The sequence below is a fragment of the Aptenodytes patagonicus genome, chromosome 2 (assembly GCF_965638725.1).
Source record: "Aptenodytes patagonicus chromosome 2, bAptPat1.pri.cur, whole genome shotgun sequence".
NCBI lineage: Eukaryota > Metazoa > Chordata > Aves > Sphenisciformes > Spheniscidae > Aptenodytes > Aptenodytes patagonicus.
In genome coordinates this window covers 55,069,101-55,096,261 of record NC_134950.1, presented here as the reverse complement: position 1 = coordinate 55,096,261, position 27,161 = coordinate 55,069,101, and the positions used below count along the sequence as shown (strand labels likewise).

Below are 27,161 nucleotides of genomic sequence, written 5' to 3'. Positions count from 1 at the left end.
ATTATACAGCTACAATTATCTCCTGCCCCTTTGGTAGTGTTATTATGAATGCTGCAGCTATAAGTCAATAACTGAAGATCTGTGGGTATGCCTTACACTAATCTTTATAGCAATGGAGATACAAAACCAGAGCAGGATAATGGTTAAACTGAAAATGTGTATGGCATAGTTATACAGAGAGGCACTGAAAACGGCCATGACTTTAGACAGTGAAATACTCAGTCATTCTGCAGTACCCTTCTATGTTTCTGCTTTGAATACATATGTGTCTGTAATAGCAGAAATATGTTATGAAAGAGTGTTGGCCACTGTAGTTGGCTAATTTGATAGAAATTATAAATGGAATATGTTCTCAGCACCTTCCAATGGGATTCTGCTTTTTAAAAATTCTTTCAGAGAAGTGAGTATCAGTGGGATCACAGACACGGAAGAAGAAAGAATTAAAGAAAGTGCTGCATATGTTGCCAAGAGGAACCTTTTTGCCACAGGTGAAGGAGTTAGTGCCAGAAAAGTGGCCAAGTCAACTTCTGAAGAGGAACATCATGAAAAAAAATCAAGGAAAGTAGCAATCCGGGAGTCTGCTGAACGTGTGGCCCTGAAGAAAACGGTAATAGAAATGAACACCTAGGCTGTAAAGAGCGTGGGTCTTTTTTGTTTGGTGTTTGTAAAGTGCCTAGCACAACAAGGCCCTGATTTACACCATGGACAATCACAATAGTGGTAGTAAAAAACCAAAGTATTTTCAATGGAAATCTTTTCAATGACTTAAAGTCTTGTTATCTTGGTGTCAGGTGGATAAGAAAAGAGGTACTGTGCCTGAGGTAGGCACCAGGAACACTTCTGTTGTGCTGGGAGAAAGGGAGAGAGAACGGGGCCGGGGAATGCTCTTTGGTCATGCCCACACCTAGTTAAATGGCACAGCATCCTTCACCTGGACGATGAGGCAGCTGCTGGGCAGAGAAGAAAGGTGCCAATGTATGTATCTTGCCAATAAGAAGGTGATGGGGTAATTTCTGGATTTTTATGGCCTGGGAACAAGCTTGTCCAAAGTGTTTAACCCAGAGTTTTAATCACAGGGTGTAAATTAGGGAGGGAATTGTCAAAGACATCTGGAACGGAATCTCTAATTGTGGATAGCTTTGATATTATTTTGCAACTTCTTAAAAAATAATACTCAGAGCATAGTTACAAATATGTTATGACCAGACTGGCAGAATATATCAAGTGCAAATATATTTCATTTAGCAAATTTATTAATGTTTTGAGCAGAAGAATTGGTGATATGCTTATAAAATATCCTCATGACATGAGTTTGGAAAGGGTGTAAACACTTTGAAGGACAAGGTAAAAATTCAAAATCATCTCAAAAATTGAGAAACAGTGAAGGTGAAATTTGATAACAACCAATGGAAATTACTACACACAGAAGGAAAAGAACAAGTAAATGAGGAATACCTGGCTAGGTAGAAGTACCTGAGGATCTGGGAGTTATAACAGGTCACAAGTTTAATGTGAGTCAATTTAATGTCAGTCATTATTGTATAAAAACAAATGCCACTCTAGAGTGTGTTAACAAAAGTATTGTCATTAAAACATGGGGGCAATTATTTAATTGTGTTGGAGACTGTTGGACCTCTGATAATGAGTAGTTACTGTTTTATGAACGTTGAGGACAAGTAGAACCTGTCCAGAACTGAGAAACAACAATTGCAAGGAAAATTGGTATTGCACAGTTTATAAAAGACTGAGAGGATTATGAAAGCTGTCTTCTTTTAATAACCTTAATACAGGGACCTGTAGTTCTCCATACATGTGAAAGTTAGGGCAGAAAATAAATAGTTTAGTTTGCATAAAGCAAGATTTATAGTATATTAGGAATTTTTTTCCAGCTCTGTGAATAGCCAAGCAGTTGAAACTGTTACCCTGGGAGGATGAAAGATCCCATCATCAGGAAAGGTTTGAGAGCAGGTCTGTCAGAGATGATCTAGGCATACGCAGTCTTTCATTAGAACAAAAGTACAGAAGACATCTGAGTTTCAGACGTATTTCACCTTTCACTCTGTGTTAAAAAAAAAAAAAATTAAATGTGGAAAATTATTTTACTTAGAATAGTTTTAAGGAAAAAAACCAGTAAAATCAAATCTAGCTATTTGGAAGGAGAACTTCTTGAAGATGAAAACTTTGTTTTCTGTGTCCAGGTGAGATAAATACATTAAGTATGTCTATCTGGATTTTTAAATAAAAATTGCATATTTTTTTACTGCTTTTAAAAAAATACGCTTTTTGTGTATTAATAATTTGCACTTATAACTGCTGGAGTTTATAATCAAATGTTTCTTTTCCAGCTAGAAGAGACTCAGGCATTCCACAAAAAGTTGAATCAAGATAAACTTTTACATGCTCCTGAGTTTATTATTGAGCCTCGTTCCCACACTATCTGGGAAAAGCAAAATGTCAAATTTCATTGTTCCGTGGCTGGCTGGCCAGCACCCCATGTTACATGGTAAGTTTGTATCTCTAGCACTGGAAGTCACCACATAACTAATACCTGAAGTCATCTCAGTGAATGTGGTATTTTTTCCAGAAAGATACAAATTCAATAAAAAAAATCAGGTACAGAGGCCTGTCAAACACCTTTGAAGTCACCTTGTACAAAAAGAAAGCAAAATATTAAAAAGCAATATAATACTTTGTGTAACAACAATAGGAATACATAGATTTTTTTTTCATAGAGACATCCAATATATTATTTCTGTCTGCTAATGAAGGAAAAATAGCAGTTTAATTTATTGTCAGTACTATCCTTAAAATAATGTTTTCCAAATACTTCTGTTTAGTCTACAAATGCCATTAATGTCCCTGAAGCATTAAAGCATGCTTTGGTTAAGAACTAGCTGCTTGGCTGCTGAGCAGTTATAGTACTGAATCTCCATGAAACTGAAATCTCATGATGCAGGGTGTTCACAGCAGACACATCATAATTATTTGAAGTCAAAGACTGCAGATAGATCCAGGACCATCCAAATCTTCTGAAAGCTTTGGAGCCTATTGGAAACTTTCTATTCATTTAAATGGTCTTTGGACTAAATCTTTACTGTACTCCAAAATATACTCTTAGTCATAGCTGAAGGTCTGATTTGACTTTTGGGTTAAAGTTTACCGTGACTGGAATTGAATTTAGCTTAATTAACAGTGACTTGTGAAGCTTTACTGTCTCACCATCTATTGAGCTGATCTTTCTTATCTGTTTCATGCTACACAGATACCATCAAGTAGTTAAGATAATAGGTAATAACTTTTTTTCAAACATAAAATGAGATTTGATGGTCATTATTTAATTTAAAAGATTCTTCTAGAATGTGTATATAAAATGTATGTATGTGTTTATAAAATGAACAAAGAATAAGCCCGTGTTCAGCATTAAGCATTTATTAGGAATAAATCCTATGGAGAGTCTATTTGTGGAGACAACAGAAGACATCTACTGTATCATGATGTTAAGTAATACTCATATTTTGCAATTTACTACTTGAATTGCTTAATGGACTCTGTGTTTATGTAGGTCTTAAAAACCTTAATCTCAGGGCTTGATAAAAAGTGCTACTAAGAGGAACATTAATAGGCCAGAGCTGATGCCCATGAAGTCACTTGATCTCTCTCCTTAGACTATGACACCCAATAGCCAGGCTCTGCACGGACACATTTTTCCCGTCACGTAAGGGTCGCAAGTGCCCTGTTTTGACATTCCTCCTAGAGAGTATTCCAGACAAACCCTTCGGGTCTGGTCTCAGCTGGACATAAGGAATGGTCAGCTATGCTCATGGCTGTAATCCAGCTCTGTAACCTGAATCCTAACCAAGAACGCAAGAGCTTTTTCACTTTGGTTGAGATTCACCTTATACCAAAAACCTGACGTGGTTAAACCAAGCCTTCAGCTGTGTGCCTTTGCTCTCACTGTGAACCAGCCTTTCATCAAAGGGCTAAATGTGGATGGTGGAAATTAATACATCATTTTACCGTACATCTGAATTCCAAAGGGATTTCAGTTTGCCACAGGCTACTAATGGAAAAAAAGAGTTCACAGCCATTTCAGCAGGTGTCTTTGCTCTGAGATACAGAACAGTGCTGACCTGGATCTGTTGGCTTTCATTCAGCATTTCTAACAAAATGTCAGTCGTGTATTCCAAACAGTCATTCTTTGTATAAGCAATGAAGACCTTTTCATGCTGTGCCTGAAAAATTATAACGCTTCATGAACTTTCTCTAAAGAAAACCTTACTGTCTGATGCAGCTGTTTCTGACTCTCTTGGAAAAAGCATATGGAAAACCCAGGACATTTGAAACCAGTAGCAGAAAGCATAAACTATCAGTGCATAATGACAGTGGGAGGTTGCAGTCCAACATTAGCTAATGACTTGGCTGTTCTGGAATTTGCATTTCCAGAAATAACAAGTGGTCCTTCTAACATGAGCCCTATTCTTTCCATAGATGAGTGTAAATAAGCGAAAATTGAATAGATTATTTTTTACTAACCTGATAATGAAGACAAAAGAAGTGAAAGTCTTCTCGCTGCTGGCATGACTCAGTTAAAGCTTGTTTCTGCACAGCACCACATGCTACCAAACACCTTTGCTGCCAACAGGATCCAAGGGTTGCCCAGCCCTTTGGAGAAAAGTTAAAGAGATTATGGAGTCAAGTCCTGTTTCACAGGATTTCATATTCCCTGGAAAATATTAGGAACTGATGGCATTATTCTATTTTCTAAATTATTTGACACACTACATGGAATATAAAGATGCCCAGATGTTCCCAGGCAGATCAGTCTGGGTGGCACCATTGCACAGATCAGGTGAAGAGTGGTGGCAAATGGATTACTCTTACTGGTCCCATGTATTATTCTTTGCTGTAAGTCAGGATAACGCAGTAGGAGATCTATAATGAGGTCAAGCATCTCTGCAACTGTTTGAAGTCCAGAATAGAGAGTATTGCCCTGCATTGAGTCCCTTTTCATAGACATCTTCCTGAGAGGAAGATCAAGATGAAAAACATTACGGTTTATGATCCTCACTCACTTTGGCACTTGGAAAAATCCCAGTGTATTACTGTGCCCAAAAATTTGTAGCCACGGAAATATTCTTTATTCCACAACACTGAAAGTGCTGAAAGGCAATTTTCAGATTTATTGTGGATATAGCTTCATCTTGAGACATATTAAACTAATAATATTCTTGGTAAAAATAAAATGGCTTATTACTGACTTGTTGGTGAAGTGGGGCAAGCCACTGACACCAGACCAGTTCCCTTTCCCGATTGAAAATCATGAGAGATTTAAAATTTAAAATCTGAAATGAAGAAGCAAAGCTCTTTGGCTGGATATCTGTTATAACTTACGAAGAGAAAGGTTTATTTAAGCTATATCAAAGTAAGAAATGAAGATACTTTTGTCTATCATCGTTTATATTTCCACTTCCCTTATATATGTACCTTATGGAGCACAGGGAAAGCTATGTTAAAGGAAGACACTATCTTAGGAAACATTCTTTCTTTATAGACCTCAAACCAATCCCAAATGTACTGAATACAATTCAGTGTGCAATATTATTAGACTCCTATCACCAGTTTGTTCCATATTACTAGTGCTTGCTTAAGACAGGGTTTACTTGAACATTTACTTGGTTACACCATGTATTGTCCAGAATGAGTGACTTTTTATGCAATGACTGGTGAGGAAAAATTTACCATGAACCACTGAACTCTTCCTCTATCGGTCTCAAGCTGTTTATATAAATTCTGAAATTAGCAGTGCCAGCTGACTACTGATCAGTACTGGTTCATTCCTTCAAATTACTTACTGGGAATTTTGAACAGTAAACTTTTCCTACCTGAAGATATACTTGTACCAGAAAACGCTCATACCTGTGAAGGCAGAGTTTTTGGTAGCACAGCTTTTGCCAGATCCCTCGCTGCAATGTACTTTACCAGCAAGACAATTTTTCCTTGCCAGTCTAACCCTGTCAGGGCTTCCGTCAACTTAACTATGCAAGCAAAAAAAAAGTTAACTTTCTACCTGACATTTTTGTGAATATGCAGGTTTTAAAAGTAGATCAAAAATGCGAACCAAACAAAATGTGTATGATACCTAGTAGGTAAGGATGCTACAAAATTTTCATTGACTGCAATTCACAAAACTCTGAGATGTTGCTCTTGTGACTCCTCCATTCCTTTACAAGTAGTAACATGAAGTTCATGGTAATATAAATTGATTCTCATCCCATTCAAGATTATTTTCTCCTTTTAATTAAAAAATAAAATTTACCTGGAGTGGGTCAAAGAGAAAGAGAGAGAGGTTAAGCTTCCAAAGATATGCAATGTCTTCCCAGGAAATTAGGCTACAGTTTATCTAGGAGAAACATGCAGAAACTGATGTTCTATTTCAAACATCAAGGACTTGACCTTTTGAAGTATATAATTATACCCTTCTGTTTGTGACATACTGTTTCTTTGCTTTTCCATAGGTACAAAAACAATGTGCCCATCAATGTACAGACCCACCCTGGCAAGTATATCATTGCAAGTCGATATGGGCTGCACTCACTGGAAATTAGCACGTAAGGGAATACTAGATAATTTAACAAATAGCTTAAGCTGAAACGTTGCTATAGATTGAGACCTGCAAAATGTGAACATATCTCTTGGGGATGTAAGAGATATCCAGTTTGTACAGCTGAGGTGAATGCTGTCTACTAAATGTTGAAGCAGTTCTGGTTTTCCTCAGTAGAGGATATGCAATTTACCTAAGTGAGTAATTTATCTGGATTATTATTCTAGCCATTATTCTATGGCTGAGTCAGAAACACGTGGGACATTTGTGATTACTTTTTCCATTTGTCTGCTGCATGAGTACAGTTAAACATGAGAAAAATCTAGTTCAGGGTAAAAATATGTGAGTTAACTGATTTTCAAATATAAAAATATTCCTGATTCTTGCTGAAATGATGAACAGAACTGAGATGTCCTCACTTATACAGAAGACAGATCTTTAACAGTACTCATCCTCCAAATGGGAAATTTTTGCAGTCACTTTGCATTAAAAAACATTGAAAACATGAGACCTAATCACCTAATTTGACAATCAGCGACAATCTAGATTTGACAATTTAGATATTGGTAGGTGACCTTTGAAAATATTTTATGATAGCTACCATTTCTACAGCTTCCACATTGGGCATCTCTCCATGGGAGAAAGTAAATTAGAGATAACTTAGAGAGAACTTAGGTAAATATTATCAGACAGTTTTTTCCTACTTCTGGTGTATTCTCAATTTCAAATCTGTAAGTGATATTTGAAAAGAGACATTTATTTCAAACATTGGATTTTTAACATTGAGAAAAACTTAATGGCTACAATCAGTCCAGTGTGCCTGTCTCCCAAGCTTTTACTTCTTCATAGATTTTACCCAGATTTCTGAGGGTTTCTTTAACCTATAACATAGGAGAGGCTATGCCAAGGAGTAAATGGGTGCCCTGCCTAATCATTTCTATCATTTTAGATGTGATTTTGACGACACTGCTCAGTATCGGGCCTCTGCTATGAATGTTAAAGGAGAAATTTCGGCTTATGCTTCCCTCGTGGTAAAGAGTAGGTTTGCAAAATATTTCCTTTGGGTTTTTTTGTTAAGATGCACATTACCAGTTTTGTTTTTGTGTCTCAGAGGGCCTTTACCTCTTGGTGATAGTGACTGGAGTTGTTCTTTTTCTGTCTAGGGTACAAAGGAGAGATTGATGCAAGTCTTTTGTACGCTGGAACTGTTTCCATGCCTCTGGGCCGTAAGTTGCAATACATGTTTGTTTGACACATCCATTTACACTTGTGACATCACGACAAATGACTAAGCAGAATATTTTGTAACATTATTGAAAAAGGAAGCAGGTCTGATTTACAAAGGTACTGAGCTCTACAATTTCAGACGGTGTTAGCCTCGCCTATAGGAGAAAATGGCATTGCCTTCTAGGTCTATGGCTATTTGCTTATATAAGAAACATCCTTTTAATATTGCACTTCACTGTGGAATAAAATCTGTCAAAGAGAGAGACGCTTCCTCTTTTGCAATATGTAAAATGGCCTGGAAAAAAAGCTAGGGGGTGCATGTGCATAAGTAGAGTAGTTGACTTAATCGTTCTTGTCCGCTGCTATGTGATTCCATGTGTTGCGAAAATGTGTAGAAAAGATGAAATAGCCAGAACCCAATTTGAATATTGGGTATATATTGGATTTAGCTTGGATATATCAAGGCAAAAACTGTAGTTTGTTTTACCTGAGAACCTCACATTCTGAAGTGATTTACAGTATTGCATAGATACTTCCACGATGTTAAGACAATCCACGCACATATGCCATGTGGGTGGAGTGCCCTAGGGTCCCTGTGCATGGAAGGCTTGACAGATGAGACTTACGGACATTTCTTTTATTGTAGCAGCACAAATAGAATCAGAGATATGTTGCAAAGGCATACTAGCTGGCATTTATATACCGAAGCTCTGAAATAATAGAAACAATATTATGTACCACATTACAAAATGCAAGGCCACACATTTCCAATATAATCTGGGATTTATCACTTGGTTATGGGAAAGGAAGATGACGATCTGCATATATTCATTGATCACAGGAAAACTGAGAGCTACCAGTGTAGGGCAGTTGTGGAAAAGGAAAATGTGACCCCAGGTTTCATCAGCTGAGCTGTTTTCAAAAGAAACATGGAAGCCCCTGTGCCATGTATATGCAGTACAAGTGTAAGGCACTTAGGATATTCTGTCTGGAATACTGCACAACTTGGGTCACACAGCATCAGAAAAGATAAATTCAGGAGCAAGTACAGAAACAGGCTACCAGAATGCCTGGGGAATCAAGAGCTCATTTTATATTAACAGCCCCCCCAAAAGGCTTATTTAGCTTACAAAAATGCAGGCTGAGTGGACACGTGACTGCCCTGAGATGGAGTAAGGAGTTACAACAGGGAAAGAGAAGAACCATGTAAGCTGAAGATCAGCTTGACCTGAACAAATTATTAATCATAAATAGAAGTCTTTTTAAGTTATAAAACAAACCTTGTGATAAAATGATAAAACGCTGGATGTGAAGTTTTGGAAATTCTGGAATAAAATTCTGCAGGAGCCTCTCCCTGATAAAATGAACTAGCTGTAAGAACTAGAGTTGTATGAATGAAGCAATAGTTGATTCTCTGTGATAGTAAGGACTTGGCTTATTTAACACTGCAATTACCTCTGAAGATGATAACTGAATATATATTGTTCCTATTTATATCTTAAACTTTACCTGAGATTGTATTCATAATCATTGGGTACTTTTGCTTCCTACTCTTGTCACAAAAGGAAAGAAAAAGTAAACTGCCGACTTTTTTTTCCCTTATACAGTTGGCGTTACCCCTCATGGCTATGCTTCCAGGTTTGAAATCAGTTTTGTTGACAAGTTTGATGTAGCCTTTGGGAGAGAAGGTGAGACAATGAGCCTGGGCTGCACAGTTGTCATCAGTCCTGATATCAAGCGCTTCAAACCAGACATCGAATGGTACAGAAATGGTGAGAATGTTTGACAAGAAGAAATATAAACTTCTTTCATGTAAATCTTAACTTATTCCAGCATATATGAATGTTATGATTTGGTCATCACTTTCTCAAATTTCCAAACAGCAATGTTTCCTCTTTTTCAATTAAAAGTTTTTCAAAATTTAGCATTTTGAAGTGGAACCATAGTTAGAAAACTGATGCAGCACTGTGAAAATGTCTTCTAGGGATTTTTTCTTTCTTAAAAATTTTTTTAAATTAGAAGCATTTCAATCAGCTCCAACATCTGTGTGGCCTATCTACATAGCCCACATAGCTTTTACTATTTATTTATATGCCAAGAGATTTCTTAAGTAGTGCACAAATGCGTTGTGCAACAGCTGATAAAAAAGCTGTTGCTTTCTAAAGTTACACTTTGAAAACAAAGACAAAATGGGCATGAGAGCAGAATTAGCTGTAATTTATGATTGTGTTCAAAGACAGAAAGTTGCATAATAAGAATGGTCTCTTGTGTATTTCCATCTATTCCAATATAGCCTCCATATTCAGAATCTATTCCTCAGTAGATCCAGCTAGTTCTCATCATGAAATTCTCTAATTTCTAGGTATTCTTATCACACCATCCAAATGGGTCCAGATGCACTGGAGCGGGGAGCGAGCTTCATTAACACTGACTCATGCAAACAAGGAAGATGAAGGTCTTTACACTCTACGAGTGGTGATGGGAGACTACTATGAAGAGTACAGTAGTTATGTCTTTGTTCGAGGTAGGATACTGTCTTGTGAACAAAACTCACTACAGAAATGAGGAAAACATGCTGGCAAAATCAGCCTCAGACATTTGAAGTGTTTTTTTTTTCCCAATAAAAAGAGAATAATTATTTTCTATTAATAGATTCCAGCAATATAGCTTCCAGTTGTTATCTCTGGAAAAACTGAATGCATCTCTCATGCTTTGGTGTCACCTGCTAGAAGACTTCTAATCCCCATTGGCATTCTGAGGAGGAAATTTGGGCTATTGATGTAACTTCACTACTCTTTCTCAATTTCAGACTGTGAAGAGTACTGAACATAAGTCATAAAGAGGAAAAATCTACATAATAACTTAAAAATGTATTTTTGTAAACATCTCACTGCTAGCTAAACTGCACTGTTTTGATCAAGATTTTGTGCACCATTTGAGGCGTTCTCTCTAACGCACAATGCAGGAAAAAATACAGTGGAAGGGAAATACAAAGATCTGCATCTGGGGAAGAATAACCTCATGCACCAGTATAGGCTGGGGGCTGACTGGCTGGAAAGCTGCTTTTCAGAAAAACCCCTGGGGGTCCTGGTGGACACCAAGGTGAACATGTGCCCTTGTTGCAAAGAAGGACAGCAGCATCCCGGGCTGCATTAGGAAGAGCATTGCCAGCAGGTTGAGGAGGTGATCCTTCCCCTCTGCTCGGCACTGGTGAGATTCATATGGAGTGCTGGATCCAGTTCTGGGTTCCCCAGTACAAGAGAGACATGGACTCACTGGACTGAGTCCAGCGAAGGGCTGTGAAGCTGATTAAGGGCTTGGAGCATCTCTCATACAAGGAAAGGCTGAGAGAGCTGGAGCTGTTCAGCCTGGAGAAGAGAGGGCTTAGGGGGAGTTTATCCATGTGTAAAAATACCTGATGGAGGAGAGTAAAAAAGACAGGGCCAGGCTCTTTTCAGTGGTGCCCAGTGCCAGGACAAGAGGCAATGGACACAAATTAAATACATGAAAGCTCATTTAAACATAAGAAAACACTTTTTTTACTGCAAGGGTGGTTGAACACTGGAACAGGTTACCCAGACAGGCTGTGGATTCTCCATCCTTGGAGATAACCAAATCCTGATTTGACGTGGTCCTGGGCAACCAGCTCTAGCTGACCCTGCTTTGAGCCAGGGGTTGGACTAAGCGATCTCTGGAGTGGTCTGCCAATCTCAACCATTCTGTGATTCTCTAAAGTAAAGCAGCAAAGTGTAGAATTAAAATGTAATTTCTCTGAGTGTTGTTTACTTGTACCATGAAAAACTTCCTTGAATTTCTATTAGAGAAATATTTCTTTAAAAGGAGCCATGGCTATCAGGTTGCGCACTGATTCTATATCTGTCCCAGCTACTAAAAGCAGCTGAAGTGTGTAATGCTAATTCAAAAGGCCCTGGAAATTCTTGGCTCTGAGACCATGCCCAGAATGGCACTGTGTTGCTAAGTCTAGCAGAGCTGTGTGAGATAACAGCCTGCTCAGAAAATATGATTGAAGCAGTTGTTTTCATCACCTGAAGAAAGAGTCTACTGAAATGAGCATCTGTGACAAGAAATAGGACTTGTCTTTCTTGCTTTGTTTTAAATTGTGCTGCCATATAAATAAATGATCACCTTCGTTCCTGTTACATCTTCTAGCAATACAGGTGTGACCTGACTGTGAACCCACTACCTCTTTCATCAGAGTATCTTACTAGCCAATCGGTGTGTTTGCTGAATTCTAATTAAATTGATTATATTCTATGTTCCTACTTAAATGGTCCCCACAGTCTCAGTTGGCTAGTATATTCCACACTGCCCCTCCTAAATTGTAGGCAAATTTGCTATAAATGGCTAGCTATGGTATTTAAGCACAAGCAGTTGTCTTTCTGTGTCATGCATAGAAATCCCTGTGTATTGATGGAAGCGATGCACTAATCAGGCTTGTAACGGTAGGTCTTTACACGGGCTTAGAGAGCGTGTGTGACTCTTCTGCCATGGCTACAGGTCAGCATTTGTCAGCAAGCCATCAGGGATGAAATCCTAGCTTCCCTGAGGCTGATCAGCAATGCTGGTTGTCCCAGCTATTTCCCAGTCTGTCTTGGAAAGAAAGTGAGGTGTCTCATGTTCCGTCGAGTGGTAAATATGGGCAATTAAAACCTTTCGTATGGAGATCACTGAAGACATATTCTTATTACTCATGTTAACTGGATTGCTTACTCTGTACATTATTGTTTTTAAAAATGCATTGAGTTAGCTGTAATTAGAACCTGGACTCGGTAACTTTTGTGCAGCTTCAAAAGCTCCATGTGATGCTACTCAGCCTATAAGAGAAGACACAGTGTAAAGTGTGTTGGTTTTTTTTCCCCTGAAGACTACTGTTTTACTTAATGAAGCATGTTAAATACTCTCATAAGGCATGTTTTTCTGAAAGCCGAAAGCATAAAAAATAGGGATTACTGTATATTGTAATACAAAATCCTGTAATGCTTTGAAACATCAAACTTTTTTAAGAAGTCTGGGGTTTAGATGGAATGTATGAATAATATTTACTAGCAAAATATTTTTTGCTTCAGGTATATACATCTTTCTTGCCTAAGTCAGCTCTTCTTTTCAAGTAGCTCGCAACAGGGTTTGAAAAATGCTACATGTAATTGTACAAATTGATGTCATTCTGCAGAGAAACAACCTTTCTTCTTTGAAAGTCTTTCATACAATCTTCCTGCAAAGGTTATTTTTCTCTACATGAAAATTGCCCCATCTCACAAATCAGACTCTGACTGTGTAAACAGTGAAATTCCCCAGTGCCCAGCACTGTGCTCTGTTTTTTAAAGCTTTAGATAAGATATGTCCAGAAGCTGATGCTGGAGTCAAGGTCCTTTGACACCAGCAGTCCCAGATTTGTGATAAACACTTGAAAGGAACAATATGCTCATCCTTATGAAGGTTATATTCCACAATGATAATGTATGTGTAATATAATTAAACTTCAGAAGGTTTTAATACCTTTGCAGTTCATAGCTAACCAAAAACAAACAATGAAGGACTATGTGTGGAGATAAGATATTCATTCAGTCTTGTATATCCAATGGGTGAATACTTGTGATTGAGCTATTGCCTGGCTGTAAGGCAAGATATCAGCCTCTTCTCCTAAGTAGAATAGCAGGTAAATATATAGTCTGTCAAATTTTTAGTTCAGCTATGTCTCTGGCAGCTACCTAACCAGAATGCATGTTACTAATTTTATTTAAAATGCCTAGGTGAATTACATTTACAGTATGCTGTAACATATTAAGCATTTGTAAATGTGGCAAAGAGAAAACCAAAACCTAGAAAAACACTGGCAATATAAAAATGAATACTTTTTGAAGCCAGTGATGGAACTTCTTTTTCTTGGCTCAGTAGGAACAGAATTTGGTCCTTAAAGATTAATAATTGTGAAAGAACTGTGGTTCACATTTGGAAATGTATGTCTCCATCCTCATAGATGCTGATGCTGAAATCCCCGGAGCCCCTGGTGCACCACTGGACGTGCAGTGCTTAGATGCCAACAAAGATTATGTCATTGTCTCCTGGAAGCAGCCTGCTGTTGATGGAGGAAATCCCATCCTCGGATATTTCATTGACAGGTCAGTGAGCATGCCAGACTGGAGAATTCATATTGCTGTGCGTTCTAACTCAAAAACCTAAAAGCACATTGAAAAGCATGAGATAAAACGGTCATTGTTATTTTTATTCTTGTTGCTGGCCAGAAGAAATTTTTTTTTTTGTTTTAGATTGCCTGGGCCTGATCTAATTTTCACAGAAATAGTTACGTCCTGCTTCATTTAACTACGTAGAAAGCATTCTGCGAGACACTGCGTAGCTCAGCCCTCGCTGCTCCCCGTGAGGCTTGAGAGGCCTCGGGACTTTGCAGTTTGGTAGCTTACAAGATCAGCTCCTTCAACAGGCAGCTGTGGCTCCTTCTGTATCAGTGTTCTCCTGCCCTTTCCAAATAGTTACCACGTACCAGAAAGCAAAATATTTTCTCAAAGGGAGTTGGATTTCTTTTATGTGCTGTTGTTTTCCAAGCTCTTAGATTCACAAGCTTCATGCAGATCATGCTTATGTGTTTTTCTCTGCAACAATAAGAATTAGAAATAATTTTTAAAAATATGAAAACTGAATGTGTCACACAGTGGCAGGACTCCAGAAACTTGGGATTTAAGAAATTCAGTCACTATTTTAAGACTTGCAATGATCTGCAGAGCTGGTAATATTTGTTTGAATTTCAGTAACAGAACACATCATTAGTAATAAAGAGTTCCTATGGGCTTATTCAGATGCATGTAAAAAAAACCCCAAACATTTTTTTAATATCTATATATTTTTATATACATATATATAAAATATGCCACTATATTATGCCATTGTATATACATAAATTATATATGTGTAAAAAGAGGGCTTTGCTTTGTGAAACAAATCTAACATCACTACATTCAATTCAAATACAATTTTACTGGTTTGATAACTTATCAGTGTCAGTTACTGCTGTAACTAGGTAGTCCTAGGTCTAAGCTACAGCTCTTTATCATTCATTGAAAAATCCTAAACAAAAGACAGGACTAGACTCTGAAGAATAATATCTCATTTTAAAACTAGGCTATTGAGGGATGTTAGCACTGAGTGTAACTGCAAGACAAATGGCATTTTGCTTTTTCTCTTGTGTTCACCTCCTTTATTCTACATTTGCTCTTAAATCCAAAGCTTTGTTACTGCTCTCCAGTATTTGATCCCACCAAAGGTATTTAGGCACCCAAATATTCAGCCAGGGTAGCCCCTAACTGCCTCGCAGTGTGAGTGGGTCGCCCAAGGCAGCAGGACTGGTCTGTGCTAACTGTAGAGGCGAAGCTCGGGCATCCTTCGCCCCCAGCAGAAACCAGAACCACAAAACTGCCCTGAGTGAGACGGTAGCTATTCCCAGAAAAGAGACGCTCGCATCTACCAAGAAATCCGGGTAGGCACTGTAACATTCGCTTTGGCAGATACCTCAGCAGCAATAAAAAGTCTTTCCTGAGCTGCTAGTTCATGTTCCTGTCGGCTGTGTTGCTGGATACTGGGAAGCCATCCCCACAGGCTCCTCCTGTCTCCCTGAGCTGAAGTCACTGCGGTCCCTCCCTGCTGCTGGTTCTCTCTTCCTTCTGCCAGAAACTAGCCTCCTGCCAGGTGTGAGGATTAGCAGCAGTGGGACCAGCACCACCCCACTGGGTCTTGTCATTGCAGTGGCTCCCTTGGCAGCCCCAGCAGCATTTGAAGCAGGGTCCGGCTGAGTGCCTGACTTTAACCCTACTCACAGCCACCTTGTGTGCTGGGCTGGTCACAGAACTCATGACGGAGGTCTCCACACCCCATGAAGCCCATCATTTTGCGGATGTACAGTGGAGCACTGTGCATGAAAGATGAACTAGTCACCTTCTGGCAACTGCAAAAGACACATGTGTTTCCTGTCCCTTCAAGTATGCTAAAGCTGACACTTCCTAAGCATCCTGGAGCATACTTTGGAGGGTTTAAACAGTGAAGTGAGTTCTGCTCGTGTCCCTTCCTCAGTTTGGGAAAGAAGGAGCGCAGCTGCAAGGGATTTAGTGCATGCCCAGATGGTACTTCAGCCCTGACCCCTTGGTGCAGCTGCTTTAATGTCACCAGTATATGACACTGCCAAGGAAACTGGTATGGACCAGCCAATGAACACGAACAGATGGTGAAGCTGTAAAGGGGGGGTGGGTGCCCCGAGTTTGCCTTTTTCCCTTCCCAGCACTGCTCTTGCTGTTTGTATTTTTCAGGTGTGAGGTTGGCACCAGCCACTGGACCCAGTGCAATGAGACTCCTGTGAAGTTTGCTCGTTTTCCTGTCACTGGTCTGATTGAAGGCCGTTCCTACATTTTCCGAGTCCGAGCTGTGAACAAAGCTGGCATTAGCCTACCATCCCGGGTGTCAGAGCCCGTGGCTGCTCTGGATCCCGCTGACAGAGCCAGGCTTAGAAGTAAGATGTGCTTTTTGCAGGTTGCCTGAGTGGTCGATGAGTCACAACTCTTTAAAAAAAAAAAAAGGATGACTGTCTACTCACAAGCCTTCAACATCCCACTAGAGGGAGCAATGCAAAACCAAAATATTCTTTGGCAACAGCTTTGCCAAGAAGAAATCATCTCAGTGCTCTTTGCACAAAGTGCTCTATCTGCTCAAATGGCTTTTGCTGGCTGTGGTGCTACGCTCCAAACTTGCAGGAAGGGGGGAAAAGTCACAGGAGAGCTAATTGCCTGAAGAGACTTGCTTTTGTTCAGCCAACAAAATAGCTGAACAGATCTTGTGAATAGTCTCTCTGTGCCACAGACAAGGGTGGCTGATTCTGTGCTCCTGCAACGATCAAAGTCTTGCAGTAACATCAGCACAATACCAGGATAGCCCAATATATAATTGATCCCAAGCTCTCTGCTTTAAAGTTAACATTTTACAAGTCAAGGATATTTTTCCTGTGGCCTGGCAATGCCCCAGACATTTTGCTTCCAAATCCACCTCTCTATCCATATGCCAAAATCATATGCCTAAAATCCAATTATTTCTACTTGTTTCTGAAGTTTTACTATTTAAAATGGTCCAATGTGAAGGGGTATTGTATGCAAAGCTACAGGGCTCCCAAGGTCCCAGCTTGTATGTCTTACTGTATATAATGCTGCAATCTACAGACTGCAGTCAGATGATCAACGTTCCCATTCAAAATAAAAACAAAAGGCCGGAGAAAGGAGGTTTGGCACCACCAGGAAACACTGTGCTCAGACAGACACGTGAAACCTGAAGCCTGGGGGAGGCCTCTTCTTTTCACTGGGAAGTGTGGAAGCTGTCTCAGGAGGTGAAGTCTGGTCTTGGTGGCCTATTCCCGTTATATCTCCTCCTCTTGTCCCTCATGATCCTCTTTTCTCCCCACCTGCTCCCTCTCCGCTCTCATCTTCAAAACAGATCAGCCAACATAAGGTGGAGGATGTGGCGGTGGAGAACAGCATTTGCAAAAATTATCTCTGAAAGTGCATTGACCTGGTTGACAGCTGAATGCATAACTACAATAATATGATAGCGTAGAGGCGCTGAGAGAGCCACCCAAATCTTATCAAGAGGATATGTTGAGTCAGGCTGAGCAGTTTCTGTTTGTGACTGTGACCCATGATTTGAAAGCTGGTAATGTGAGGGAAAGTGGTTAAAAAGAGACAAAAAGCAGCCTGCAGGAATTTGGCTGTTCCTTTAATGAGTGAGCTGTTAAACCAAATGAACAGAGTATGGAGAATAAAGTTGAAGTTAATTCTCTGAAAACAATGAGCTGAGTGAGCCAAATACCTCTGCTTGTCACCTAGGTGACTTCAGTGACATTGCAGGAAGGAATAAATGTTTCAGTGGATTAAATTTTCTAGCTATATTGACTGCTGAGCTGCTATCAATATTCAAGCTGGTCAGCCTACAACTAGCTTGGGCAACTAGCTTGCTACGTGAGCAACAGTCACAGCAGTAACCAAAAATGGAGCTCATGTGAATCTTGCAAATGTTAGTTTTGAACCACAAAAGAGTCAGTTTTCTTGTTATTTCAAAAGTTCCTGAAGTCTCCCATTTCCATGATACCTTTGACATTTGTTTCAGGTCACCCTTCTGCTCCCTGGACTGGACAGATTATTGTCACTGAGGAAGAACCTGCAGGTAAACACAACTCTTTTGCCTACAAAAGTCTAATGTGAAGCTGGCTGAGTAATTAGGAAAACTCCCAGTGAATTCAGTGGACTTGGGCACGCACCCAAAGTTTGTTGTTCTGAGAGTCACTTGACCTTGAAAAACTCCCAACTTGGTTGTCGAGGTGAGGTTTCATTATTCAGGACCTAACAAATAAACATGCTTAGAGTTAAAAGAAGGACATTTAAAACCAATATTTAGAAGACTTTTAACTCTATGTTTTAAAAAAAATCAGGTACCAAGGTATATTAATACTCCTTTATATTTTAATTATGGCACTAATTCTGATGCAAATATGAAGGAATTAAATCACTATTCCCTTTCCTATTCTTCTCCCCTGTTCTTCAGAGGGTGTTGTTCCTGGTCCACCTACAGACCTCCAAGTTATTGAAGCCACCAAGAACTATGTTGTGCTTAGCTGGAAACCTCCTGGACAGCGGGGCCACGAGGGTATCATGTACTTTGTGGAAAAGGTAAAATTGGACAAAATCAGAATCATGTTGTAGCAATCTCTTACATTTGTTTTGCCATCTCTTCTGGACTTTTAGTTAACTTTCATTTCCACCTGAGACTTTCAGACTAGGGCCAGGACTAGAACTTCATCAAGATAACTGTTACTGTAGATTAATATAAACTAGGAAGAAAAGAAAGATGGGAAATAGGAAAGTAGATGCAGAATGTGTCACACACTAATATCCTTTTATGGATTGTGTCATTGACCTACCCTGGAGTAGACAGGCTGACAAACATCCTCTATAATGAGAAAGCACAGAGCAAAGTCATGTTTATATATACATATATGATATTATATGTATAGAAAAAAATACATATTTTAATATATATACATCTATATATAAAATAAAATTTGTATAAATGAAGCTTGTCTGGTGGGACAGATTGTTAACATTTTGGATGGAGGCATTCTGCAAGAGTTTCTTGGCATCAGCACTTTCTCCTCCAGCTGCCTTTTCATATTTATCCTTTACATTAACTTTCCATTTGCTTCACCAACTCAACAAAGATGACAAAATTTCTTTTTCTAGAACAGAATCAGTTTTAATTTCAGTGTCCTGCTTTTCTGAGATGTTTTTTGCATGGCCATCACCGTTTTTACTTGTATCATGGCTCACAAATTTTTTATCAATGCTTTTCCCTATAGGTCTAGAGGTGTCATCAAGGGAGACATAAATATCTTCCCATTACGTGTTTTTCATCTCTCTTAGGAAATCTGGTCTAAATAAATGACTTTCACTTAGCAACAGACTTACAGAGGATGAATATATGAATTTTGAGTTTCCATATAAGAAAGCTTTTTAATAACCTATTGCATGCTGAGTACTAAGCACTAATGTCACATACTCAGGTAACTTTCTCCTGAGAATTTGAAATCCCTCAGAAACCAGAACCATTACTTGAAATTATCCCTAATGTAAATCACAGGCAAAAATTAATCACTAATATTAATGGTACAAGTGACCATGGTATGTAGAGCTTCTAGCCACAGAAATAAAAACAATTCACAAATTAATTGCACATGTTAACTTTTTTCTGGAAAATGAAGGTCAGATCCTGATTAATTCTGGAAGCCACCCCAAAAACATTAAGAATGACACAAGAGCATCTAGAAGCAATGTGTTAATGTTAGAGTTTTGTTCTTTGGATGATGTTGAATGTATGCAGAACCTATTTTGAAAGTGGTCCAGAACTGGATGCAGTTAATAATAACATCACTTCCTTGCAGTGGAGAGGAGTTTAGCTTTGATATATTAAAACCATTAAGCTTTTATGTATATTTTCTGGAGTAGGTGGACATCTGGGATTCATAAGCTTTGAAATACGCTCATTCTGTGGAAAGGCCAAAAAAAGGAACATGACTCCCCGTTCTCCATAGCAGACATGCCTTTGGTAGTCTGGATAGAAAGTCTTGTCGGGTTAGACACTCAGCTTTCAGAGACTTTTGTTCCAAATGCGGTTTCTGGGTTTGACTGCAGTGCGTTGCCGGCACAGAGGACTGGCAAAGGGTGAACACCGAGATCCCTGTGAAGTCTCCTCGCTTTGCAGTTTTTGATTTGGCTGAAGGCAAATCCTACTGCTTCCGAGTTCGCTGTTGCAATTCAGCTGGAATTGGTGAACCTTCAGAAGCAACTGAAGCCACTGTGGTGGACGACAAACTCGGTAAGTGTGTGGTCATATGTAGTAAATTACCTCCATGGTATCTTTTCAGTTTATGATGTAATTGTTTTGTCTGAAGACAGATAGCTGCCCAGTAACTAATTCAAGTATGAAGAGCAGTCAGTGATTTATTCCCTTTAGCTAAAATAATTTTGGTTTGGGTTGTTGAACCTTTAATGTGTAGTCAAATGACTGATGCAAACCAAGGGAATTAAGCTGCAAATAGCGATGCCAAGAACTGCAAAGGCTGCAAATAGTGAAAGAAAATGAAAACTCAAGGAAGTACAAAAATGTTTTGTTTTACTCAGAGTCTTTATTGAAAATAAGCCCAGATATCAGCAGAGTTTAACCTTCTTTCTTTGCCAACTTAAACAAAAGTGAAGAATTTAATACTTACATGAATGCAGAGACTATTTCCACTGGAAGAAAAGCCAAGATGTTCACCACAGTAAAGCATCAGTAGCTATGCCTACATTAGCAATTTGTTTCCAAATGGCAATGCAGATTTGAATCCAATTCCCAGATTGTCTCTGTTTGCTTCATATTTGTTGAATTCTCAGAGCAGTTTGATGCACATGAACTACATTCTTTAAGAAGAAGAGTAAAACAGCTCTTCTTGAAAAACACTTTGGATGCATTTTGCTACTTAACAGGGGCATTTGTTTCTGACTTATTCTGTGGGCTGCACAAAATCCTTCAGTGTGCACCTAACATATTTTCCCTTTTAGAAAGCTCAGAATCACATCTCTGGTGCAGATGTTCAGCACAAGGGAATAAACTAAATCTAATCTGAAGGAAATGCCCATAACCATAGGCAATGGAGACGTGAGGAACCTCACCATCAAAGGCTTGAACCTACTGATCCTATCCTGCTGTGCCAGGTTACTTGATTGAAATCAGAGGAGTTCTGGGAGGTTAAATCTGTATTAGTTGTGCTAATATAATCAAGAATAGAATGTCACTCATTTTATTTGTAAATTTTGACTGACTGGTCACTAATTTATTTCTGTTTCTCTCCCACAGATATTCCCAAAGCTCCTGGGCGTATTATGCCAACTAGGAATACAGATACCTCAGTTGTTGTCACTTGGACAGAGCCCCCAGATGCCAAGGAGCTGGTTGGATACTACATTGAGTCAAGTGTAGTTGGATCTGGTCGTTGGGAACCATGCAACAACAATCCAGTGAAAGGCACAAGGTAATGGATTTTAAAGCATGGAAATTATGGTCACCAGTTTTTGATTTACTGGATATATGTGCTTTCCAGCCATTAGTAGTAGTAGAGTTAATTGCTCTGTGGTAGCCAGCAGGCTGGAATCACTCTTGCAGCTGAAGTTCATAAGAAGTTACAAAAACATATTTCAAATGGTGAGTGTTGTCCAAAAGGAATTTATAATCAACCTTATATTAGAAATAATTAGTCAAGGGGGAGGAAACGTGGACATTGCTAGTGAAGAAAAGAGAAGCAGCTCGCTAGTTCTAGCTATTGTACAGCCTATCAGTTTGATGAAAAACAGTACAGCGAGGAATGACTGAAGTTACAAATGTGGAAAACTAAACTGCATAATGTTTGGAAGCAAAGTCCTTTGTTTTGGAAGACTGCTGTAAACATTTCTGGACTGTATATCTAGAATGTCAGGAGGACATGTGGACTGTATCACGCTAACAATATTACTTTCTAAATGCTCTTTCACTTGCAATTATCAGGATATTAATGAACACTTAAATATTGGGTATAAACTCACATTTGTTACCTACATGAAGGTCAGTCTCTAGTCAGAAAAAATAATCAAGATTTAAATCTTTGCAAGCTAAATCAGATTTGGTTTTGTTTGAGTAAGGATGTAATCGTCAGAGTCTAAAGGAGTAATTGCAGAACTTGATCTCAAGTGGATTGATGTCAATCCAGAAGCAGTCCCTGCTTGTTATGACTGATTATGCTTGCTTGTAATTGCTATCCACGACAACCCTTATTCCAATAAGTAAGGCTCTGCTAAATACTCTTGGACCAAATTTGTTGTTTGGAAGGGCATTGTAAATGCTTAGTATATCAAAAGTACCTAAAATCCCACTTGCTTGAACACAAGCACAACAATTTCCTTTAAGTATTCTTTTGTGCATTTATATTGCAACAGCTGTTTGTGCCAATATTATATACTTTCATACACAGTTCTATGATTTATATTGTGGTTACATCAAGAGTTGGTGAAGTTTCGTGCTGTTTGCTTATTTTAAAATATGAAATGTGATCTTTATTCACCGTAGAAATAAAAATATTGTTCTGAGTTACTATATATTGTGATGTAACGACACTGCTTAGGTTCCTGTCACTGCATTTTTAGTCAATGTGATATAAAGTATGATGCAGTCAGGCACAGGCTGTCTGTTAACTCTTGGCTTTTCTGGTTGAGTCAGTCTCAAAGCATTAGCTGTAGCTCATAGTTTGCATTATGCAGTATATTTTGATCTTTTGAAATTTGTTTTCTGCACACATCCTGGTGAAAGCAAATGATTTGGAAAAGTCTGGTGGAATGGGTAGGGGAAATTCTGCTCTGAAAATTTTGATTCAGGTTTTATTTTTTTCCCCAAAATAAAATTTTTATTTTGAAATACATTTTGGTTTCCACATTATATTTGCTTCGTACATCATCGCATGATGTCAGCATTGGTAGTGCAAGACATGACATTATGAAGTAGAACAAAATAAAAGTAACATGAAATAAAATACACTTAAAATACCTATTGAAAAATAAATGTTGTTTTAAATAAAATGTTTAAATTTCCAAAACACAATTTTTCCAAAATAAATTATTCCTGTCTTGGGAAATTTTGTGTTTTCAAGGTGGACACCAGAGAAAATTTATGAGGGTTTTTATGTGATCATTAGGTAATGAAGTAGAAAAACTATTCTAATAAAAGAGTTTGTCTGACTTAGATTATTGTGTCATATATAGAAGCAAGAAAATTAAATAAAAAATTGGACACTTTTTTTTTTAGCTCTTGTACAATGCCCTGTAATTTTTTTGAACACTGCAATTTTTCATTTTTGATTGGAAGTGAATTATGGGAACTTGTGCTACAGGTGTCTTTTACTTATGTCATGAAGATCTTCCACAAGCAAATATAGACCTTATCTCTGCAGATTTTCGCATTGTTTCCATTACGAAGTATGGATTTTATATACTAGCAGAAGTAAGGTAGACACTCTGGTAACACAAAAACTTGTGTAGTCTTAAGAAGGAAAGAGTGTTGGTAAACGGTATGTCTAAAGAGACATGGTTTTAGGCGTGATCTTTGTTGCGTGAATGAGGTGCTTAGATACATTCTGCATTCTCTGACCTTCATTTAAGTGACTGGGGTCATGGTTTATCCTCAGTTTTCAGAAAGCAGAATAAATTTTATAGAAGAAATGCTTTGTTTTCCCCCTTAACATTTTTATTTTCTTCATAATACTTTCTAAGTATTCCTTCACTGGTTTGTTTTAGATTCATATGCCATGGGCTCATCAACGGTGAGAAGTACATTTTCAGAGTCAGAGCTGTTAATGCAGCGGGACTCAGTGAATTTTCACAGGATTCGGAACCTATAGAAGTGCAAGCAGCCATTGGTAAGCTATTTTCCATTGCTCTTTTCAATGGTAAACATGGGGTTTTTTAATTAAGTAAAGATGTTTTCAGCAACTATTTGTAACTAATTGTTTTGTTTTACAATGCTGTCCACAAATAATAATTTATCCATAGATCCTATGGTCTCACAGCCATAGTTTCACAGTAACTGCACTCTTGTAGACTGTTCACCTTCACCATCCAGTCTTCTTCAGGTGTTTCTTGTGAACCACTGTAAGAAAGCACTGCCAAGTTCACTTCATAGGTATCCTGGAAAATGGAATGTCATTCTGATTCCCTAATGTGGTATTTATCAGCTCTAATGCACAGCATCCTATATACAGTCAGTTCCTAAGAAATTTGTTTCCATACCTAAACCTAACAATCAGTGCAATGCGTCTTTTGTAAACCTTCTATAACCCTGTGTGTTCTCCCTTTGTTGATGAATTATTTCTGTTTGCCACTGCCTGAACTAATCCGTAAAGATTAATGAGATCATTGGGCTAGAATAAATTGTATGTCTGCAATATCCTCACTCTCATTTGTATCAAAACTGCATACCTCACAACCTTAGAGCAGAGAGATGTGGCCTAGGGCAATTTTGTGAGATCATCTTGAAAGGATCAGAAATATGACTTGGAAGTCTATTTCTAAATAGACTAATTTAGAAGTCTAATACTAAAAGATCTAATACTAAAATAATTGTAGCAAATGAAGATTACTATTAACTTTCCATATTTCTTCTGCTCTGAAAAGTAGACATTATTAAAAGAGCATTACTTGTGAGCAGGCTGAGAGGTATTCTATGCATTTCAAATTTTTGTGAATTCAGGCTTAACATTTTGTGTGTAAAACCTGTGATTTGTCATACTTTGGCTGTATTGTTCACTGTACGCATTTCTTCATTCTGTTGACTAAATGAAGAAAACAGAATGTATTCTAATTCAAAATGTCTTCGCTGTTTTCTGGCAATTATAGGGGGAGGATTGCTTCATGGTGTGTGTCCTGAACTGAGTGGTAAAGCTGGTGGACTAACAGACCGCACTACCAGCTGGGAAGGCATGCATGAGTCCTCCCAGCCTATTTTTGACACAGATGCTTTGCTAAAATGCAATGCTAAATTTAATAGAGACACATTACCCAGTAGCTCTGGCAAACTGGGGACTACAGGAGACAATAACATGAGAGAAATGGTTAAGGACGCTGTCACATCTGCACCACAAAAAGTTGCTGCTAAGCAGGCAAGTAAGTCTCGACCCGGGGATCTTTTGACACTGGAAAAAGTGACAAAGAAGAAAGATACAGGTGAGAGTTAATAAAATAAATAGATTTCACTGCTTTAGTACATCCTCTTCAGATGGTTGTAACCTCTGCTCGTCCACACCACAAATGAACGTGCTCTCCAGTGATGCATCTTCCATCAGACGCATTAATTATGTGCTCAACTCTCTGTTAAGATCATTATGCATGTAATCGAAGACCACTTTACAAACTTAGTGGCTACTGAAAGCGAAACATATAAATCCATTTACTAATTTAATAGCTTGTTCGACTACATATTAATGTATCCAAGACACTGTATTATTTCTAAATCACTTCACTAATTTGTTAGGAGTCTTCTTACCTCGTCTCTGGGTTATGTACGTGTGAAGGAAACAAAATCTGATTGTGATGGTAAGCATGAAAATCTGTGTTGTGTTAGACTATATGAAGATCCTTTGTGGATTTATGCCTAAGCTACAGCTTATCCTCTGAGACACAGTGCTAATGAATGTTGTGTTGTACCTCTGACTGACAGTAATATGTAATGAGGAAAACCTATCAAGTTGAAGGCACATGCACAAAATCACATTTTATGTTGTCAACACCTAAACACCCATTGTGCCTGAGAAATGTGGGGCTTGAATTTCATTTAAGTCCTGGTACCTGGCCAGTGAACTGAATTCCTCCCCAGGCCTCTGAAGTGAGACTCAAAAGGCTTGTGCAAAGTGTTGAACAGAAAACAAAGTAGAGGCACCTGGGGCTAGCTGACACTGATATAAAACATTAAAGATATAAGGAAACATATATGATGTACGATTTCCATCAAAAGTAGGTCTTCAGGGTAACAAGTAGAGCTCTTCACCGGTGCATGACATATTGGGTGTGGGCAAGCATTTCCCCACTAGATACAGAAAAGGCTTTATAAGAAAATGGGTTGGGATGAAGTTAATGATTTCTGTATTGTTAAAAAAAAAAATTAAAAAGAGGATTATGCAGCAAATTTTTTAATGTAAGTTCCAGTAACAGACATGTTCCATTTCTGGTCAGTCTACAGTGCCTATGATCATGCTTCCTTCCACTAAGGTAAGATCATGTGATGGGTGCAATGATAAAATTTGCACAGTGATAAATTTAAAAGGAAAAAAAAAAGAATGAACAGATAAACTCCATTCTCGGAAGGGAAGAATGTGGGCCTATTTAAAAATATTGCATGTGTGAAAAAGGGTAAGCTTTCAGCAAAAGAAAACAAATCATTGCATCTCCAATTTTTTTACTTTTCCTGTAATGTTATTTTTAGTTCCTCATTTTTCACCGTTTTAAAGCGAGTCCTGATCACTTACATCAGAGCTGCAATTGCAACACATTCTTTCACTATGTATCAGCTTGCTTCTCAAAAAACAAATGATCCTGAAAACTAATTCCTGTGCAGTTTGGACTTTTTCATTTGGTTTACGGAAGCTTTTATCCTGCATTTCTTATTCCAACTCCAGAAACTTCCCTTGATGACATAAATATCGTCCTAATTAGGAAATGCAGGATGGGAGCCACGTGAATACGGTAACTGAATGCCAGTCTGACTATTGAAATGTTACTCCTTACTTATATATTATTCACATTGAAACAGCTGCTCCATCTCCACCTTATGACATCATGGTACTTGAGAGTGTTCGTGACTCGATGGTATTAGGATGGAAACAACCTAAAGTCACTGGTGGAACTGAAATTACTGGCTACTACGTGAACTATCGTGAAGTGGTTAATGGAGTTCCTGGGAAATGGATGGAGGCCAACATTAAGGCCATTACTGAGAGGGCATACAGGGTAAGAGGTTACCTTCTGTTATTGCTGTGAGTGCAGACAATATTTCCAAAACAGACCTCAAAGACAAATTGGAATGAATTATGATTCAGTGTACAGGTTGCTGTTCAGATGGTTTTATATCCATGATGATAAATTTATTTAGCTCTGTTGAACTTCTCTGCAAAATTATCTGTATGCTTATCTGTTAGTCTGGCACCAACCGTCATCTGTGA

The 27,161-nt window shown here is 38.4% G+C and overlaps 1 protein-coding gene across 2 annotated transcripts in view; it reads left to right on the top strand.

Moving 5' to 3' along the window:
- Window positions 1–27,161, top strand: part of MYOM1 (myomesin 1) — a 77,840-nt gene that overhangs the window by 17,439 nt on the left and 33,240 nt on the right. For both annotated transcript variants that reach the window (XM_076329900.1, XM_076329899.1), the window contains exons 4-18: window positions 397–607; window positions 2,346–2,503; window positions 6,516–6,608; window positions 7,551–7,639; window positions 7,765–7,827; window positions 9,436–9,600; window positions 10,191–10,352; window positions 13,827–13,968; window positions 16,162–16,361; window positions 18,002–18,058; window positions 18,437–18,561; window positions 20,080–20,263; window positions 21,284–21,458; window positions 23,746–23,867; window positions 26,753–26,949. In XM_076329900.1, coding sequence (XP_076186015.1) covers window positions 397–607; window positions 2,346–2,503; window positions 6,516–6,608; window positions 7,551–7,639; window positions 7,765–7,827; window positions 9,436–9,600; window positions 10,191–10,352; window positions 13,827–13,968; window positions 16,162–16,361; window positions 18,002–18,058; window positions 18,437–18,561; window positions 20,080–20,263; window positions 21,284–21,458; window positions 23,746–23,867; window positions 26,753–26,949 — 2,143 coding nt within the window. The remainder of the gene's footprint in view (window positions 1–396; window positions 608–2,345; window positions 2,504–6,515; window positions 6,609–7,550; window positions 7,640–7,764; window positions 7,828–9,435; window positions 9,601–10,190; window positions 10,353–13,826; window positions 13,969–16,161; window positions 16,362–18,001; window positions 18,059–18,436; window positions 18,562–20,079; window positions 20,264–21,283; window positions 21,459–23,745; window positions 23,868–26,752; window positions 26,950–27,161) is intronic.